General features: G+C 37.8%; 1 protein-coding gene across 1 annotated transcript in view; it reads right to left on the bottom strand.

Moving 5' to 3' along the window:
- Positions 1-2,995: 2,995 nt before the first annotated feature.
- CD109 (CD109 molecule) overlaps positions 2,996-20,206 on the bottom strand; it is a 67,506-nt gene continuing 50,295 nt past the window's right edge. Inside the window, exons 25-33 of the mRNA XM_066314406.1 lie at positions 19,878-20,106; positions 19,193-19,358; positions 17,907-18,097; positions 15,411-15,566; positions 15,260-15,325; positions 10,820-10,956; positions 6,533-6,689; positions 6,022-6,124; positions 2,996-3,740 (exon numbers count right to left, since the gene is read on the bottom strand). Of these exons, the coding sequence (XP_066170503.1) occupies positions 3,550-3,740; positions 6,022-6,124; positions 6,533-6,689; positions 10,820-10,956; positions 15,260-15,325; positions 15,411-15,566; positions 17,907-18,097; positions 19,193-19,358; positions 19,878-20,106 (1,396 nt within the window). The 3' untranslated portion in view covers positions 2,996-3,549. The remainder of the gene's footprint in view (positions 3,741-6,021; positions 6,125-6,532; positions 6,690-10,819; positions 10,957-15,259; positions 15,326-15,410; positions 15,567-17,906; positions 18,098-19,192; positions 19,359-19,877; positions 20,107-20,206) is intronic.

Raw genomic sequence — 20,206 nt, 5'->3', positions numbered from 1 at the left:
GTCTTTTCCAACATAAACAAGTCTATGGTGGCGCCATGCTGGGAACCAAGCAAGCCATGGAGCTGACCCAGCATGCAGATTCTGAGGTGCTCTAAAACTGTTAAGCAGCACATTCCCTGTTCTGTACAATAACATTTAGTATAGAAGATCTCTAAATGACACCTACATTGAAACCTGCAGAACCCTCAGCTAAGATCATGGATGACAGCAGAGGCAGAATTTGGGGGGAACACCTTTAAAATACATTATAGTTTTGTTTTAGACTCAATCCTAAATAAATATTTCTTAATGATTCAACAGCATATTAAGGACCCTAGACAGACCGCAACATGTCCATTGACACCCCGTGGCTGAAAAGGGCATGGGAAGTAACAGCACACATTCAGACTTCAATGAACAGCAGAAATGTTCAGATAATTCAGCATGAAGACTTTTCATGACTGTTTTTAGCATCACTCCTTAAAGCTCGTTGTACACCTTATTGCTAAAGAGTTCTGAAAGACTTTTTGCTACAAGATTTCCTATTAACTTCAGTGGGAGCACAGCCCCCCTAACATCCAAACCGGATGTTACAGAGCAATGGGGACAATATATATGCTGAGCATTTGTGTAAAGGTTCCCACACAATGATGAGGAAAACAAAAAAAAAGAAGTCACTATGCCAAATAATATTCCATTTCTGCTGTTCCACTCACTGCCATCATAGTATGAATTTTATCCTTTGCAATTCATTCAAAGCACCAGCTACTACTGCAAAGTGACTGAAGGCACTGATGCAGGAATGTTAAAGGCCACCTGGTGTAAACATTTGTTTGAAGTCATATAATGTACACTGTTCCTTTAAAATAGCTTGATACAGATGCAGATTTGGATGCCTGCAAAAATATGCCTGCTGTATAGAATAAAGTAAAATAAAAGAGGATGTTTATTCACTGACTCCAACAATTTCCCTGACATGGTGCATTATGACTGATGATTCTTAATATAGCGTGCAAGACAGCCAAAAGTCATTTAAGAACATGTGTTGCTTGTCTCAAAAACAAATGCAAGGGAATACTAGTAAAAGCTGCATTGTCCAAAACTCAACTAAGCAGTTTAAATCTGTTTTTCTTGGAGGATTTTCAGGAGGATTGGACTGCATGCAAAACAACTAATTTATTCCTACTATCTACTGCAAAAGAGCAATTTATCTCCAGTACATCATGTCTAGAAAATAAGCCCCTTTATCCTACCATTAATCAGGCACCAATGTCCCTATTAGAAACCCTGCATATAGTAAACCTGGAAGTATGTGAGCTTTGGGGTTTTGAAATTATATTAAAGGGGGGCAAATGACATGTCAAGTCTGCTGTTCTCAAAGACAAGAGAAGACCAACTTTCATAGGTCACAAGAAAATCAAACCCACAGCAAAACACATCCTAGCTTAGATGAGAATTTTTTCCAGATCTTCCACTTGGCACAGTTTGATTTAGGTTCCCATAAATTAATAAAGGATTTGAGATGCAGAGATGTGTTTAAGTCTGTATCTTCGTTTCCCTTAGCTTTGGACCCATATAACCAAGTGAATGGCTTACAGAGGGTGAGATCCTGCATCCTACTAACTAAGCAGTGTGTTTGGCTTCAATAAATACATTACTTCATGTGGGTCAGAGCAGCACACACAGTCTGCTCAGGCACTAATTAACTACTCAGAAGGCAAAAATCCAAAACACAACAAGGACAAGTGAAAAGCATGAATGACCATGAAGAACCAGGCCTGAGCTCTGCCTGAGAAATGGGACAGAACCCTAAATTCGTGAAAAACACTGTAAATTCCAAAAACAGATGAAGTAAAACAAATAACCCCATCTAAATTAGTTCTACAGTTAAAACCTATACATTGGTATTAGAAGGCACCGCCCATTCAGGAAGTTCAGGCCTCTTCCCATGCTACTATGCAAAATTTCCTTTGTGAACAACATTATAGATGAGCATAAATACAAAAATATACATTTTAAGCAGTAGAAAAAATTGAATAAGAATTAGAAATTGCTCAAGGAAAGTGACTGCCATGTTATTACATGTGCACAAAAACACACTCCGTCCCAAAAAAGTATGAAAAAAAGGAAATCAATAGAAATTACAATTTCCACCTCTCTTAGTCAGCATGACAGCTATTAACCTCAGTTTAGTAACTATGAGAGTAACAGCTTGGCTGCCTTATCAAAAAGAAGTAAGCATTAGATATTACAAGTAGTGTACAAGAAGGACAGATTGGCTGCCAGACAAGGAAGGCATTCATACACTCACTCAGGACCAACGAGCTCCCAAGTTCACACCTTTCACACTCACTGAGATCTGTAATTCTCCCCATGTGCAAAGAGCAGGTTTAGGTGTAAAAGTGCCTGCTACTTTTCCCCATCCCTCTCCTCCATTGCACTTCAGCAGAGCACTTGCGCACACATGGACGTGGCTGAAGTTAAGCAAGCATGTGAATTTTTGGCTGAATGCATATGCAGCTCCTGCTTCCTAAAAGCCTCTCCCAGCACCAGATACACAGGGCACAGATGGCATCCAGGGCCACCAACTCACGTGGCACTGAGAGCAGTAAACAACTGTTTGGGGTTATGCCACCTGAACTGCTGGCAAGATGACACTGAAAGCAGAAAACATAAATGATGCCCCAGAGTGACATTTCTACAGACATTGAAAAACCAGAACAGGTTCAAAGCAAACTTCCTTCATCCGGCCATAAATATATGCCAGCTGACACCAGCATTCTCACATGGAAAGAGAACTGCATTTGTTTCTGAATAACGGTGGAAAAATGTCTGAAAATCAGACTTTATCTTCGACGCACTTACAGTATAAAGTCTTTCAGAGTAAAATGCATGAGAACATCCTGAGGCCTTATTTTCAAGCATGATTAGCTTATGAATTGATAAAAACATCCATCTACCTTCTTTGTAATGATTTTAAAAAAAAGAAAACAGATAACTTTCAACAGTTTGTAAATGCAGTACGTTTTAGCTCATGGATCTGCTCTGAAGCCAGTTCCTTTTTTTTTCGTATTATTCCCCATGAGAGCACACAGAGAAATTCAGTATTAATGTTAAGTGTCACATCTTCAGACACAGAACAAAGTGAGCTCTAATACCGAGCTCCTATCATTGCTTATCAACACCCTAATGGAGAAGCAGATAGTGTTTTGGAAAAGCATGGTAAATTAACATGCATCCCTAAAAACAAGCACAGTTGGAAGCTGGGGTAAAAACAAAGTGGGAATATGGAGCTAAGTTTACTTTTTATCACACTGCTTTCTCAGCAACTCTGTGCTTCTTCAGAAAACAAATTCAGTATGAAACTAACACTTGGAAAGCTTTTCCAACAGACATTTGTAGAAGTTTTCTGGCACAGCCAGAAATTTACCATATGGGCCAGCCCAGTTCTCCCTGAACACAGCAGGAGTTTGGTCATAGTAATTGCTAAAGACGGGCTGGTATCTGAACATAAAATTTTCTTTGGATAATTTATGGAAACCTTAGATGTGAAACATAATCTGTTTCCTTTTACAGCACCCAACTGCACAGCAAGTTTACATGAAGGATAAAGAGCACACAGAACAAGGAGGCCAATGAAGAGTGCTGAAACAAGGCTGCAGAACCATCTCGCTGGCAAAGGTTGCAATCACTTTCACAGAAATCACAAGACGTTATACTTTGCATTACTTCTGAATTATAGCTCCTCACTGCTCTTCTCCCTGTACAGAAAGGTTAGTTAACATTAGTTAATGAACTTCTGAAAATTAACCAAGAACCTAGCTTCAGAAAGAAATTTCTAAAGGACACACTAAACCCTGACACAGAGCTCATCATACACTGCAGAACGCCTCCTAGAGCTGGTATTTAAGACCAGCCATTACTCAGCTTTCTTCACCCAGAACATCTCAATGTATTCAGGCCAATACCTGGTGAAAGGCACACTTTCATACTCAATCTCAACTGTTAGACACAATCTGTCCCACAAACCTTGGACAAACATTTTGAAAGGGATTTTGTCCCTACGTACACAACAAAGGAACTCAGATGCTTTACCTGTCAGATTGTTGGCTATAACATTTAAGAGCAAGATCTCTCCTAAATGACGTTTTCTCTCACTATTATGTGTGGGAGCTTTAGCTTCCTGAATCTGGGACTGCTTACCTCACCTAATGCTCTTGTATTTTACTCTCCCGTTCCCTGAAGGATTGCTACAGAGCCAGACTAGAAGTCTGAAAAATCATATTCATTTCAGAAACATCAGTGCATGGTAATTGCTGACAGAACAAGCTTTTGCAAAGTTTCGTTCTCATAGTGGCTTTTTTCCCTCCCAATTTCTTTTTTTAGTAGTAGCATTTTTAAACTGAAATTATATTAATTTTCATTACAAGCCTCAAGGTATTAAAAAATATATAATGTTATGAGCCAAAATGTTTACCAAACAGTGACATCCTGCTAGTTATAAGAAGTCAGGTAAGAGAATACTTCTGTACTGGCATCCAAGCCAGCTCTTACACCTATACCAGTTGTGCTATCTCCCACAACAAAATCACATTTATCAATAAATGCTGGAGCAGGAAACCTCTAAGCATTTCCTAGCTCTGAATATGACATGAATCTGTCATCATCACATAAAATATATTCCTGCAGCTTGGGTGTTAAAATTAAAATAAAATCACATTCCTGTATTAGACAGGAAGGAGTTCACCCAGAAGAACTCAATCATGGCATATGTACATAGTTGACCAATAATGAATCTATGCTATATAGTAACAGGAATAGTGTCCTGTAAAATAATATTTGCACAAATTATTTTCTTGAAATTAAAGAAATTACAGCGCTGATTATATCATATAAATGTTGGTCCTTAATATCAGTTTTCTAACTGAGAATTTATGAACTAAATTTATTTAAATATAATAAAAGTATTTACACGTGTGCATTTACCTGTGACTTTACAACAAACATATTTATTAGCCTATCTAATGGCATTCTTTATAAAAGATTAGGTTGTAAGCTCTTCTCCCAGGAACTGGAAATTCATTTCAGCCATAGATTCTAAGTCTTGTGTCTCTTAGTCTTTTCTGTCAAATAAAAACTTATTGTATTTTTAAGCCACTAGCCCTCAAAACATGCTCTAATTAATGGACAGTGTACTTACAACCAATAATTGCCTATTTTACTTTAAAGTTCTGTGAATAAACAAGAATTTCAGCCTATATAAAATAAATGTGATCTTCATCTAGCTGAGGTAGTGCACATCATATTTGGTTGTCTTGTGTATTGTGCTCAAAAAGTATGAAGAAAATTGCCTATGCAACTTTTTTTATGCCTTACCTCAAACCAAGCCCAAATCCTCAATAATGCACCAGGTGGTTCATGTAATGAAAACCTAGTATCTTCTCCAGCAGCCTGTAATTTTTTCTTGCTTTTAATTTTGTCAAAGAGCTTTGTACCTTGTTGCCTCTCTCTAAAACACTCTCTACACAACACACACAATACACTCATACACAACAACAAACAAACAAAAACCCCCCAAAAAGCACAAACAAACCAGCAAACTAACCCAAGCCCCCTGACCCTCCCAAAAACCCCTGTGAAACTTCTTTTCCAATGCACACCTTTTTTAGGTAATAACAGAAGTCAAAACATTGGCATTTTCTTCCATGAAGGACTCTTAGTTTAAGTAAGAAACATATGACAAAGCTACTCATGAGGTAATTATTAACTTGGTAAGTGAATCATAGTGAAGCTCCTGCTTCATTTTGAAAATTTTGGGAACATATTGGGCCAAACAATATGCAACAGTTGAGGAACCAACCCATTAGGACAACAGATATGTGAAAACACTACTACTTGTTAACAAATTAGCCATGTAAATATCCAAAAAGACTACAGTTCAATGCAGCTTTTTCTTCACTGAAATTTCTCCTATTCCTACAAGAAGAAACTTTCTTTTAACCTCTGAATAATTAAGTACCATTTGAAATGACTGACACTTACTTGGTTCATAGTAATCCACTACAGTCACTGAAGCATCTTGGATATTTGCCACCTTGAAGTCTCTCACAGCTGGAATGTCCACACAAACCTGTGTTTCATTTAGCTAGGAAAACAGAAGATAAACATCCTGAGAACCCTGAGGATGGTAGCTTCATGGAAGAGGTAAGGACGTTTAGCTCAGTGGCAGTCCATTTCTAAAGGCTTACATGTCAGGATGCATATAAAGATGCTTATCTCATTTGCAGTCACTTTCGTCAAGTCACAGACTTCTTGAAATGTCTACCTTCCTACCGTAGACCTTTAAGAGGCCTAATTTAGAAACCCCTTACAAATACAATCGAGTCTCACTATCAATCAGTCTCACTAAAAAACAGAAATATTAATTTCATGTAAATAGCAGATGTTGATTTTCCTAAAGAATACAATCATGTCTTTCCAAATTTAAGCCTAACAATGTCAGAGTCAAGATTAACATCACCACAAACAGATTTCTTTGTTATTTCCAACTCACAGAGTCTAAGTATAGGTTGATTTTTCCATTGTCTTTTTCTGTCTTCTTAACTGTATTGTCTAATGGAACAAAATCTGGTGACACAGAGAAACCACTGAGTAAGCCAACCTCCATGAGGACCATACCACTACTGGGAGCCGTGCCAGAACCAAAGTACCTTTTGAAAACACAGAGACAAAGAAACTTTTAGTAGAAATACAGTAGCCCACTCTCCAAAGATAACATTTGATCTTTAAGTCCCAACAAACAAAGTAATAATGCTTAGAATACTTAGGAAACAAATGGAACAAAATACTGACAACAAAATTTCTAATGATAAAGAGCTAATAATTAATTTCTCAATTATTTTTCCTGCTAATTTTAGCCACATATGCAAAACCTGGTCTAGCACTGAGAAAACTGCAATACAAAAATCATGTGAGAGACTACACTGACACCATGAGGAACTTTCAATCAGCATCTATTAGTACAGGTTTATATTACAAATATGCAGAAACTATTGCAATTAAATACATTTCAAAAGAGAGCAATTAAGAAACTGCTGTAGGAATTCTTGTACTGAAATATATGTATTTCCTCTTATGGATGCAATATTTTGCTTTTATTCATTTTGAAGGCCAAGATACAGGTGTATACACCAGAAAAGTATCCCAGACTTTTTCGTATTTCCTTCACAGAGACTGATTAACAATTAACATTAACAAAGTCATCACTGAATTATTTCTCAGAGTTTCAGTTTTAGAATGCATAGCCATATAATTAATCCACATTTGGAAAAAGATTTAATGAGTCCCTTCTTTTTTCCTAAATAATGCTTATTATTATATCTTCTTTCAATGTGAAAACCAGATGCTGGGGTAAAACTTTGCTCTGTTGAGCAAGCCTTGCACATTATGGTGCATAACAGATGTATAAAAATATATTTATGGTGCTCTGTGTTACAAGTGTCACCTGCAAAAGATTCTACTGCTTTAAATAAAGCAGGTAGCTGAAGAGTTTCCCCAGCCTTAGCATGGAAGGTAAATGATTATTGTTCCACCAGAATAGAAGTGTCTCCAATCCCCATTTTGAAAGCCTGGCAGTATTGAAAGTAATTAAACTATTTCTTTGTAGAGCTGGGTAGTTATAAAAAATAAAAGGGAAGAGTTGCTTTCAAAGCAATGCTGTTAAGCCTGGCTGATTCAAGGCAGATACTACTTTGAAAGAAATACAGCACAACCGCTGACTTCAGTTGGCTCACAAGATTAGAAACAAACGAAACCATCTGTTCAAGAATGTGCTGTGCCAAAGTAGCTGCTATTGAAAACAAATAACTGAATTGGAACTGGATATAATTATTTCTGCATAATTACCAATAAGAGGAGAGTAAAATACCCAAGCTGTCTAGCCAGCCTGGGGTGCTACTAAAACACCAACAGAGAACCAAACTATCTTGGTACTGTCAAGCAGTGAATTAGATATATCCCTAGAATTTATGAGGATCTAGCTCCCAAAAAAGGAAGAGAGGCAGCCTTGGGGGTGGGTTATGGTACCATCTCTTCAACTCCATGGTCTCTTAAAAAAAGAAATAAAAAATCATCATGCAAGATTGACCAATAAGAGAATGACAGACCTGAAACTTGTACCTGAAGAAAGCTAGTAGTATTTTCAGTTGAACCTTATGTTTCAGCTCTTCAGCAATATGAGATCAGGGTGAGACCCTCTCACAGATGATACAAAAAAGAGAAAAAAAAACCCCACTAAGCTACTGTAGGCAGAAAGCAGAAATGAGAGAGTAAATAGAACCATCAGTGATCAGTTTCCCATGTCTGGAAAAGGTATGTGAGCAGTAAGACTTAAAAAAAACTAGCAGCCCTGGGTATCTGCCTCCCAGAGAGTGAGTTAGCTTCTCTAACCAAGAACCACTTCAATTTGAATGAGACATAATCTGCTTTAGTGTCAATAATACCCAGTTAAGATGACCATAGCCAACCACTATCAAGCTGGCTGAGAGAGGGTGGATTTTCTCCAGATTAAAGAAAAAAAAAGAAGTGTGAGGTTGAAGCCTTCAGTACCTAACTATGTATATCCTAGACTATACACGCTCACTCACTGAGATTTCAGCAGTCATTCCATATTGCTTTCTCTACTAGACAGCCACAGCATGTTATAAAGATAATTAAGCAGGCCAACTTTAAACTAATTTAGGAGTATAGATAAGATATAGATATACAATTTATAGAGAAAATAAGAGGAAAATGACTAGTCTATTAAGCTCAGCAATCAGAGATGAAGGAGTAGCTCTAGCAATTTAAACAGACTTACTCAAAGTACCAGTCCACTTTCCACAGTAGGAGTTGATGGAACTGATATTAGAACTAACTAAATGTTCCAAGTAGTCGCTTGAGGCTGCTTTTCAATGTCACTGGATTTCCCCCTATTCTTTGAACACTTTGCAATTAAAGCACCACCATTCTAGAGACTTCCCAGAGAGATGGAGCACTTCTTCTCCATATTTTAAGTGAAAGGTCACAGCTAGAGAGTCAAATTGCCCAGAAAATATATACTCCAAACCTAGTATGCAAGTCCTTTACATGTCAGGAGTTTGTGCTAGACTTTAGAATGCTGTTAACACTTCATAGAAGAAGAGTTTAAAAGAGAACAAGCCCCTTCTGTTTCAAGAGCTTTCATTGTATTCTAGTGTCTCTGCCCACCATCTGTGTCACTGAACTGGATACTAGAACTATAAAAACAGAGCTCTGGCTTTATGCCTGCTGTCTAATTCCCAAATTAAATCAATCCTCTGTACTGAAATCATATTCTCTATAGCTGATTATTTTTGTATGATGGTGTCACCTAGAGGCTCCATCTCCAGTCACAGCTCCCTTGTGGTAAGCAGAGCTTAAGAATAGTTCTAGGCAGTGTAAAAAGTTTAAATAAATAGCAAAAAGAGGGCTTGGATGAAAGGCATGTAAGAGTAATCACAGTGGATCAGGTGCTACTTAGCAATCTCGCATTTACAAGGAACGTAACAAGATGTCACATATATGATATGTAGAATGTCACAAGAAGAATATGGTGTTTCTAGAGGAAGTATTCACAAACAGATGAAATCCTTAAATACAACAAATGCAGTCATCTCAACAACATTCTTGTGGATAATAAAGGAGAGAAGACAAAAAAACATAGAGAGAGAGAATGTCCTACTGGGTTTTGTATGAAATGCAGCAGTCTTTAACTACAGTAGGAAATGCAGTAGAAGAAACTGCCAAAAACACCTTCAAATACACCTTTTAAATATGTGTATGAACACTTCCATAGAAAGCAAAATGGGGGCACAAAGCAGTCAAAGAAATAACTTGATTAACTGGCTGACCTAGGAATATGCAGTTCAATGCCACCTGTGCTCATGTGATGCAAATTCTATCCAGCTAACACCAGGTGGCTGTGCTCTGGTCCCTGAGATGATACTTGAGCAGTCTCAGCTCAGTTCTTCTTCTTGATCACTGAACAAGAAACATCACTCCGGATGCACATATTCTCCCATATCCTCCTGCCCTCTCCAGCTTATTCAGCAAAAAGAACAGAATTAGCCTGGGTGGAAAACTTATCAACTCTTTTAAATCTAGAATAATGTAATGTGTTCTATTACCAAGTTCATAACTACTGGTGAATGGAAGACTACAAAGATAGTTCCACAATAAGGCAATGTGAATTTATTATTATGTAAATATGAATTTTGACTACTGCCAAAATTGCTCTAAGTTAAGTTAATTATAGAGACGAACAAAGCATGATTACTTCTTGGTGTTTTCAGCACTTCAGACTTCCTTCTCTCTTTGCAAAAAAAAAAGTATCTGCTTCTGTATCAAAAGCAAAGGATTCTTTTCATGAAAGGTAAGACTAATAGGCCCATGTCACAGTTTTCTACTCAAATTAGAATGCAAAGATACTGATTCAATTTTCAAGTCTGTCCACACTCATTCCTATAGCTCAAAAGCACTTGTATTAAAGAAACCTTTGAGGTTTTTTCTTCTATTTCACACAAACTCTTCTACATACCTCTAACATTTAGGGTATCTCCATCTTTATGCATACTAGTAAAAAAAAATTCACCTGGCCAGCAATAATTGATTCTTAGTTAAAGTACTATCATTTGTGCAAAGTAATTTTATTTTCTTCAGTTATAATTTATATACCATACATTAGTAAATTCATATAAACAAACAGGTAATTTAGTTTTATTTAAAGTAATCCAAAGTGGTATATGCAAAGATATGTATGAGATGATCCAACTTATTTACCTACCTTGTGCACACATTCAAAGTCAAGTGGTTTTTATCATCTTTATCATCTTTTACATCAACATTCAGGTCAAAGGCTTCTTGATTTTGGACAGATCTGAGCCTCTGATCGGTGTGTTTTGTGTTGTATACAACATTGAGCTGTGGATTTCAAGTACAGACATCAGGTGACATGTAAAGCAGATCAGTGTGGTTTAAACACTTAGTTGCTAACACCATGACACCAGAGGAGTGTTCACATGAGAAAACACACGTTTGCACACACCTGCTAGCCTACAACTGACTTGCTAACCTATAACTTGGACAAGCCCCTGTCATACCTTTAAATTTGGACTGACGATTTTCCATTTGCTACCTGAAACCATGGTAGAAGGACTGTGATTTTCCAGAAGCACTTTTCATTCCCTTTTCTTTAGCCAAGCAAAATGCATGTTGAGGTCTTGCAAGGGGAGTTATTTTAGCCACTTTCTGCTTATTTTTCTACTAAAAGCAATGAAGAACCCCCTTACCATGCAATATGTTTTATCTGGATGACTGAAGGAATTATCTTTAATTTCTTATTTTTGCTTTTGCTGCCACGTCTCTTACTTTTTGACACAAAAATTATGCTCCTTCTTTCAATTCCATTGCCCTGCCCGACACTGCTGAATTTAGCATGTTGTATGAGTGTAGAGCCAATTCTGTAGAGGCACTCAGGACACCCGTGGTGCAACTGTGAAGATTTATCATGTACGACTGCTCCACAGGAGAAGGCAGTACCAAGGATGAAACCAATCTAGAAAGCCTGCCAGTTGAAGGCACACAAAAAGCAGTGCCTCAACAATCTGTCATCATAGAAACAAAAGTGTTTTAAATTTTGCCAGAAAAAGCTAATGAATGGGAATTTACTGCCAAGGCAGCATGTTCTGAAACCACATACTGAACAGGTCAGTCAGATAGTATTTTCATGGAATAAGCTATTGCTGTTAGGGTCTGCCTTCTTTTCCCTATTTCTCATGACAATGAAGGAAAACATTTTCACAACACAGAGTTTAATTAAAGTCTTCTTCTGTATGCACACTCACTTTGGGGACAGAAGGCCACTATACAGAAACTCACATTTAATTAACAAAATGAGCAACTGCATTTCTTAACTTTTAAAAGGCAACTGCCAAAACTAAAGGCAGAACCCATCCCTTCCTGTGTGTAGTGCAAGCAGTTCTGGAGAGAGGTCCAAGGAGAGAAAACTAAAAGCTAGTGTTCTGCATGAGTGATGCTTCTAATAGTAGCTGACACAATCAACTGCACTACACTTCTAAAAATATGGCACATTTATAATCCCCTAATCAATGTCTATCCTTTTTCTTCTTCAGCTAGCAGCATAAATGAGCTTGACTGAGGATGTGAATTCAATGAAAACATCTCCAATATTTTCTGTCCCTTTTTGAGTACTCAACATCCATTCAAACAGTAATGGAGAAATATGTGTGCATTTCATCATATACCTATTTCAGTACATCACACTAAATAACATTCAGTCCTCTGCCTAAGTCCAGCAAAAATACACAGAGTGGAAAGAACAGTCAGTGTTTCCAGTAATGAGTAACAGGAAATTCTGAGGGTTTTTTCCACATTCCCTCTCTATACCTGATCAGGAGACTGAGGAGATCTTGTTCACCCTATCCACTCTGTCCATGCCCATCCTCGTTGCTATTTCTAGATTTTAGTGGCATTCCCCTTCCTTCCAAGAAGGCATGGGCCGTGACAATTATTTTACTCATGTGTCAAGACCAGCTCACAGTGGTTCTAGACAGCACAGAGGTGTTTCTTTCAAGACTTTCAGCAGGCCTCCCAGGGAATATTGCCTCTTTGACTCCTTTCTCTAGAACATCTTTCATAATACCCTAACCCATCCTCTCTTACCTCTTGCAGAATAAGTGTCTTAGGTCATCCACGGGATATGCCCACATAATGGAGAGACAAGCTAGGGAACTTTGTTGATAGCAGGACCAAAGTAAATGTCTGCTTTTACAACCAACATAATAATAATAGTAATACCCAATATAAATTTTATGAGATCCTGAAGGGTCAGGAGTAAACGCACTGATAACTTGCACACACAGACAGTGAGATTTCACAAAAAAATAACAAAAAAACCCACCAAACCAAACCCAAACACAAAACAAAACAAAAACAAATAAACAAAAAACCAACAAACAAAAAACCAGAAAACAAAAAACAACAACAAAAAACCCAAACCAACAAACAAAAAAACAACCAATCTGGGCTTTTTTGGGGTTTTTTTTTCACAATCCATTCTGTTGGGAAAGCATGATGTTTCCATTAATGGATTTAATCTTGTGCTGTGTGATATTTAAATGAATTACTGCTTTGACACGCTACATTTGGCGATAAAGTCAAATCCCAGAACAGTGATTCTTACCACTGTACTCTGATGGGCCCAAGACAATGAAACCCAGCTGAAGAAATGTGATTGCAATGTCATATGCTATCTGATTTATTAAATCTGATCCAGACCTAGCCTGTGTCTGGGAAAAAAAGAAATCTCATTCAATGTCCTCATCACTCTTTCTTTTAGAATACCAGACCTGCCAAAAGAAGAAGATGGAAAGACCTAATCTCAGCAAAGACAAGGTTTTGGAGGAACTACTCCAGGCTGTTAAGAGCAATAGAATCAAGTCACAGCATCTCTGACTCAAAGCTTCAGGGAAACAGGCAACAGCACAGTGACCTAAATGGACAAGGTAATCCAGCCTTGACTCCTGAGCTGCAGTTCTTTGTGAGCACATTTCCACGTTCATGCAACAAACCAGCAACTTAAACCCTGGTGCTCTACATCCCCAGGGAGTGCTCCCACCACAGTCAACTGGCTATTCTCAGTGGAAGACTTCTGCACAGTCTTCACCAGACACACTGGTTTGAATGTGAAATTTTCTTGCTGGAAATAATGTAATTGGAACCAATGTGTTTTCACAAAAGGTATTAATTTCAACGACTCAGTGTCTTCCAGCAAGAAACAATTTACTGAAAAGTTTCTGATCAGCTGGCCTGATAAATTAGCTGACTTAATATTGGGGAGTATTTCCCGACAACGATTAGGATTAAGTAGTCTTAACTGTTCTGGAGTCCCACTTTGTTACATTCTACACAAACACACACAAGGGCACACTGAAACCACAGATGTGTGAACACAGTCCTGCTGAAATGTTCATTCCTATCTTGCTTGCAAGCCTGAATTGAAATTATCCTCTGAAATTTTTGAACTTTGCTGCAAACTTCATTCATACTTCTGGGAATTAAGAAACACAGGTTGTGATTTATAGCATTGTGTGTTTTGCAGACTGGTGATGAATGAATGAGGCATATCTCCAGCTGCTGTTCACTGCTCATAGGCATCTGTGAAGACTTCTTTGAAAAAATCTTTTATCCCAAAGCATATTTACAAATCACCACCAGGCTTTTTTTGCTTCCCAGATGCATAAGAACACTGAAGCGAAGTACAGGTTGGACAGAGCTTGAGATGGAATCTGACCTGGCATAAAACTTGGAGACATTTAAAGGTGGCTTTGGATCAGTTTTCTCAGGTATGACTTGAGTAAAGTAGGAACTCTTGTTTTGCAACACAATCAGCAAGTATAAGTTTATACTTTCAATAAAATGAATCTCTCATGGCCAGAGACTAGCATTTCTGCTAGCTTTTCCAAGGTCTGCTCTTTCACCTCTGTGGTCACAACCAGTTGTCAGGAAGAGGGCACCAGGGAAGTTAGATCTAACACTGTTTTCTTCTGATACAGTATTTCTCCTTCCACTTTCTGCCATGCCCACACTTTTGGTTGATGCTAAGTGTCTATTACTGCTGTAGTTTCCAGGATCCCTTGACTCTGTTTTTCACACTATTTCAAAACACTGTAAAAACTGCTGGAGAACCTAGCTGTAATAATATCCTATTTTTAGTTTTTCTTGCTTTTTACTTCAATGAAAGGAAATTAACTCTTCTAACTAGCAATGCAATCTTATTCTCTACTGATCTGTGCCTTATTATGGTTTACCACAGGTTCTCAATGAGGCATTCCTGCCTAGTCCACATACCTGTTTTACTCTGAACTCTGTGCCTGTCAGTGTACTACTGCAGTCCTGTGTCTTGCGAATGGAAATTGCATTTCTGGAGGAGGGCAGGGCTGCTTTGATACAGCTCTGGCCCATGGAAGTGCCCCAAAACTGTCAGTCATCTAGCAGTACTTAAAAGACCAGGTCAGAAACAATGACAGGAATATATCCTTATTTTATTCACAGCATTCCTCAATTAGTGAAGTGTTGCCTCTGATTTAAGATATTTCAGAAGACTGTTCCTACTAATATGTTTTATAAAGCTTCCAAAATACACCTTCCTTACAGAAAGCATATCTTTAGCAAGAATACCTGCCCGACTGCCTACATTGCCTACCTGGAAGACAGCAAATCCCATTCCCTCTGCTGCCACTGTAATTGCCATTTCTTGTGCAGGGGGAATCTGAAAGAAAGATAAGTAAACCAGTATTTTCAAAGTACTTTCAGTCAGTAGACTTTACAAAAGTATTCCTCACTTTTTACAGTACCTCCTTAGTCTGAAGCAGGAAACGGTTTCGAGAATCAATTGAGAATGTTTCTGGCATTTCCAAAGAAGGGGCTGTCACTGTTATATCCATTTCTGTTTTGCTTGCTGCAGTGAGAGCTGCAAACAGACTCAAGGCATGTAGAGCCACCACTGTGTCCTGTTGAGAGAAACAAACCTTTCAATATTGAAAAGAAAAAGCCAGTGCAGCATATAGACCATGCCTTGGGAGCTCATGGTCCCTGCATTGACCCATTTGTTGATTATGCTGGAATCTTCCTGCAGCCACCTCCATATCCCTGGATTCCCCTGGCATGAAGATCCCAGCCCAGAAGAGAGCAACACAAAACAAGAAGTTAGCTACTGTGGAAATGGAAAATGAGGTGGGAGCCACCTAAGAAATATTTCCTCTTGTGCAAGGTACATGCAACACCTGACAAGCTGAAAGACACAAGAGTCAGAATTACACAGCACATCAACCACAGAGAAAGACACAGAGGAAAGTAACAATATTGCTGCTTGCTAGGTTTATCTAGTGGCTATGCATTAAGTACTCAGTACTGCACAGGAATCTTGATCAGGGTACCTTGATCACTGACGCAAAAGCTACAGATCTGAAAAATTAACACTAATTTTAACAAAAGGCTGAAATGACTTTTTATCAGACACTCAGCAACAATTTCAAAGGGTTTCAGCCCAATTTACCCTCTGTATTCAATCCAAAGGCTTTGTGCAATTGTTTAACAACTGCAGAATATTGTCACATATGTTTCTAAAATTCTTTTTTTCATCTTTGTGTGTGATTGTAGGCTTAGCTCTCCAGGTTTTGAACAGAAGAGGCAGTGTTTGAATGTTTGGCCCAGAATGAGAATTTTAACATCCACTACTTTCTGGGAAGAAATAGAATAATCAAATCTACGTGTCTAATCTTCTCAGGGATTTTTACTGTTCATGCAGTTCATTTTGTACCTATTTTTAACCAGTCAGGGTGAAGAAATTGGCCTTTCAGGCATGGCATTCAGATACTGTATTTATTATCAGGCCACATGTAGTAACAAAATTCTAACATAACAGGAATTCATTTCATTCACTACAACATGGTGACTACTGTGCCATACCTTAAGGGGCTAGCATGTGCTGACTGTTCACTCTGCCTGATAAAAAAAACCCCTCTCCTTCCCATTGACTCCTTAAAATGCAGAAAGATCAGCTGTTTAGCAACTGCAAATTCACAGTAAGCTGTATCATGTATACAGATTATGGTGAATTACTACATTCTAACTTATAAAGCATCACACATGCAACTTAATATTGTCCTCCTTATTGTTCAACAATATAGTAAGTTTCTTATGTAATAAACTCACAGAAGTAAACGCTCCAAACATTATTTTTTAAAGAAATCTTAGAAGTTATCTAAAAAACTATGGAGTCATTTCTACAAATTAAAAAAGGCATCTAGCAAACATTGGAGCAATTTTGAAATCAAAACAGTTAAGACTTCGGAAGAACAAAAGGATTAAATTCTTAATTTTACCCTCAAGGGTAAATTATATGTTGCTAGATTTCCAAACTTTCTAGTAAAATAGGTTTCTAGAGAATAGAGAAAAGCTTTTAAAACCCATTTAGTGCTTCAATATACCTCTCCAAATAATAAGAAAGAATTAACACATTAGGAAAACACTAATACCTCAGGGGTACCAGGCTGGTTATTAAATTGCATTTTACTCAGAACACATTTCTCTCAGATTAATACCAACCAACATCTGAAAATAATGAATGATAGCCTGTACACCTTGGTACCAAGCAGTATGATGAAATGGGACACTTCACTGTGACCAACATTTGTAGTTCATTTAAAAGCTAGTTTAAACCAATGCAATCCAAAGTACGATCTAATTTTTGGATGCCAGCACAGCTTACAAGATGTGGCTTCAGTAACATGGAAACCTCCTGGAGATAGTGAAGATTCTCCAAATTTCATGGCCCATCAAAAATCCATGCAAAAATAAGGACAAAGTACACTATTAAGTTTAGACCAACTGCCAACAGAGAGATTAGGTTAGGCTGTTTTTCTAAAATCTACTCCCTTTAGTTAAAGGCTAAGTTAATAGCCTTTTAGGAGTTTTAGGACCCACACATGGTATGAATAAAAAGAGGCTTCTCTCCTTGGAAATAAAGTAAGCATAGATACTCATCACACTTATTTCAAAAATATGTTTAATGACTTTTCCATGGACACTACTATTTCTTCTTAATTTGTTATTAGTACCTTATATAAAGAAGGTCTCTCCCTCTAATTCTCTTTTTCATTAGACTTGCCAAAAATACTAAAACTAGCTGTTCGGGAGTAAGATGCCAATAATGCAAGTTTGTACATAATCACAGCTGTTACAGTAACACAAAACTCAGTAATTATTATGTAAAAATGGTCCTTTTGTAATTTTAAATATACACTGCTTGTTTAGAAAGTACAGCAATATCCCATAAGACAAGGTATTACCTGAGTAGATGAAAATCCCCCAAGGTGATTTCTTTGATGACTTAACCATTTCATAATAGGGATCCCCTCAGCCAATCTGTCTTGATGGAAGTGAGAGAGCAAAGCATATGCTGCAAGTTCAATATCAATGGACCGCGGCTGCCATGAGTCAGAAATTTCAGAAGCAGGTGTTACCCAAAACTGAAATTCTCCTGTAAAAGGAACCAATAACAACCTCAGATTCACAGACTGAAGTCTTTGGATTTCTGGGAAAGCCTTAGGGGAAACCTCTTCATTAATGCTTACACACGGGCTGTAGCAAGGATCTATGACATTGTGTTAATGTTCAGGCTTGTGGTCCAAAAAGAACAGACTTAAGCACTTCCTCAGCAATGTTTGAACCTAGATACAAAAAAAGCTGGAGTCCAAATAGCCACTCAACTGATTTCAGTGTACTTTACATTGTCAACCTGAAGTGCTTGTCAACCTGAAGTGCTCCCATAAAGGAGCCCTTCTGAAAAGGCCACCTTGTTGTTCCAGCGCTCCTTCCTCTAAGGACCAGAGAAGGCACCTCAGGCAGCAGAGCTGCTCAATAGACTCATTCTTAAGTGAAGCCTTCCCAAAAAAAATTACTTCTTCTCTTTCCAGAAGTGACTGTCCAAAAGGCCTAACTCAATAAACATAGACAGACACTCAAAAGGCTCCGTTGCTAGACTACGACACAAATTCCTTTGGATTTTTCAAGACAACAGTTACTATTCTGAGCCAAAAACTTCCATTTCTTACACTCCATATGGTCTGTTCTTCCCCCCAAATTAGGAAAAAGCATTCAGCTGAACTTAAAAGAGGTTAAATATACTGACATGACAGGTCCCCAGAGAAAGTGTTGCAACAGACCCCTGTAACACTTCGCCTCTTCTTTCCAACACTCATTGCTCCCCAATACCCTCCTGATCTCTCCAAACTACACTGGAATCATTAACTTCATCCATCTATTTCCCTTTAACCAGGCTGATCATACAAGTGTGCAAAATAAAATAGGGAAACTGACAAGTCCTGTCCTTCAACAGCATCACAGGGCTTCTATCAGGAACACAGTAACTGAAACTGAAAGCCCAAGCCTTGTTGTGAATTGTCACTCATTTATGGACAGTTGTCATTAAGGCTGACTTGGAACTTCTTAGATACTTCTCTATATCATATTCTGAACAGATTTGAATTCTGAACACACAGCTGTGGATATATGATAGACATTTTTAAATCTGACAAAAATCTATCTGCAACTGTGTAAGATACTTGTGCGGTACCTTGGCGTTCTGCTCTCTGGTTCAGCATATTCAGTGCTTCCTTTGCTCTTGTACTTTTTGCCCAGGACAATGCGTATGTCACAAGTGCCAATGTGTAATTATCTGAAATGCCTTCTGCTAATTTATCTTCTAGAAAGTTTGTAGCGGTCTTGATGGCATAAGCATGCTGGAAATGAAGATAACATTGAAGAATGTACAGTGAATAAAATAAATATTGGAATAGTAAAATGTGAAAGAAAAATTTGTACTGAAACAGAAAAATTACTAGCCCCAAACCACAGCCAAGAAACAATGAAAATCTCTTTCAGAGTCACAGATCAATCTCAAAGGCATGCTTTTTGATCTGGCACTGCCTTTATGAAAATGAATAATTTCAATTAAATCAACTGGAATGGTTTAACGTCTTTAAGACTAGTTCCCCCCAAGAAATTTCTTTGCAAGTTCTTGGACTAAAGTCATAACAGTATTCTTGTTAACAGAAATTGCCTTTAGATTTTGCAAACATAAAACTGAAGGGCTTAACACAACTTTGCATTGCCTTGAATAGGTAAGGGATGTTTAACAAAGTGAGGTTAAATTTTGCCTGTGTTCAAATATCCCTCTATTTCTATTAACTACCAAGTGTTTACCAGGTACTATGAAAATTTATGAAGCATTCTTGTAACTATGAATTATATTCCAATACCTGTTTATCTGGGAACCCTAGGAGGGACGACATGATGTAAGCTGTGAGAGTAATTGGATTATTGGTGCCTCCTTGAAGATCACTTTGTAACACTTTCCCAGGCTCCTGGAACTCTCCATTTAATTTCTGATGACGGACAATCCATTTAGCAGTATCCATGAGTACATCTTCATCAATATCTATGAATGGACGAGCTTGAAGGAAACATCTCAGTACAAAAGCTGATAACCTTGGGGAAAAGGTTCATCAAGTAAGTCAAAATTAGCCATGCATTACAGCTTCCTCTGTTTCAGATGATATAAGAATACCATAAAGCATAAAGTGTTCTA

The sequence above is a fragment of the Sylvia atricapilla genome, chromosome 3 (genome assembly GCF_009819655.1).
Source record: "Sylvia atricapilla isolate bSylAtr1 chromosome 3, bSylAtr1.pri, whole genome shotgun sequence".
NCBI lineage: Eukaryota > Metazoa > Chordata > Aves > Passeriformes > Sylviidae > Sylvia > Sylvia atricapilla.
This window is presented reverse-complemented; position numbering and strand designations above follow the sequence as displayed.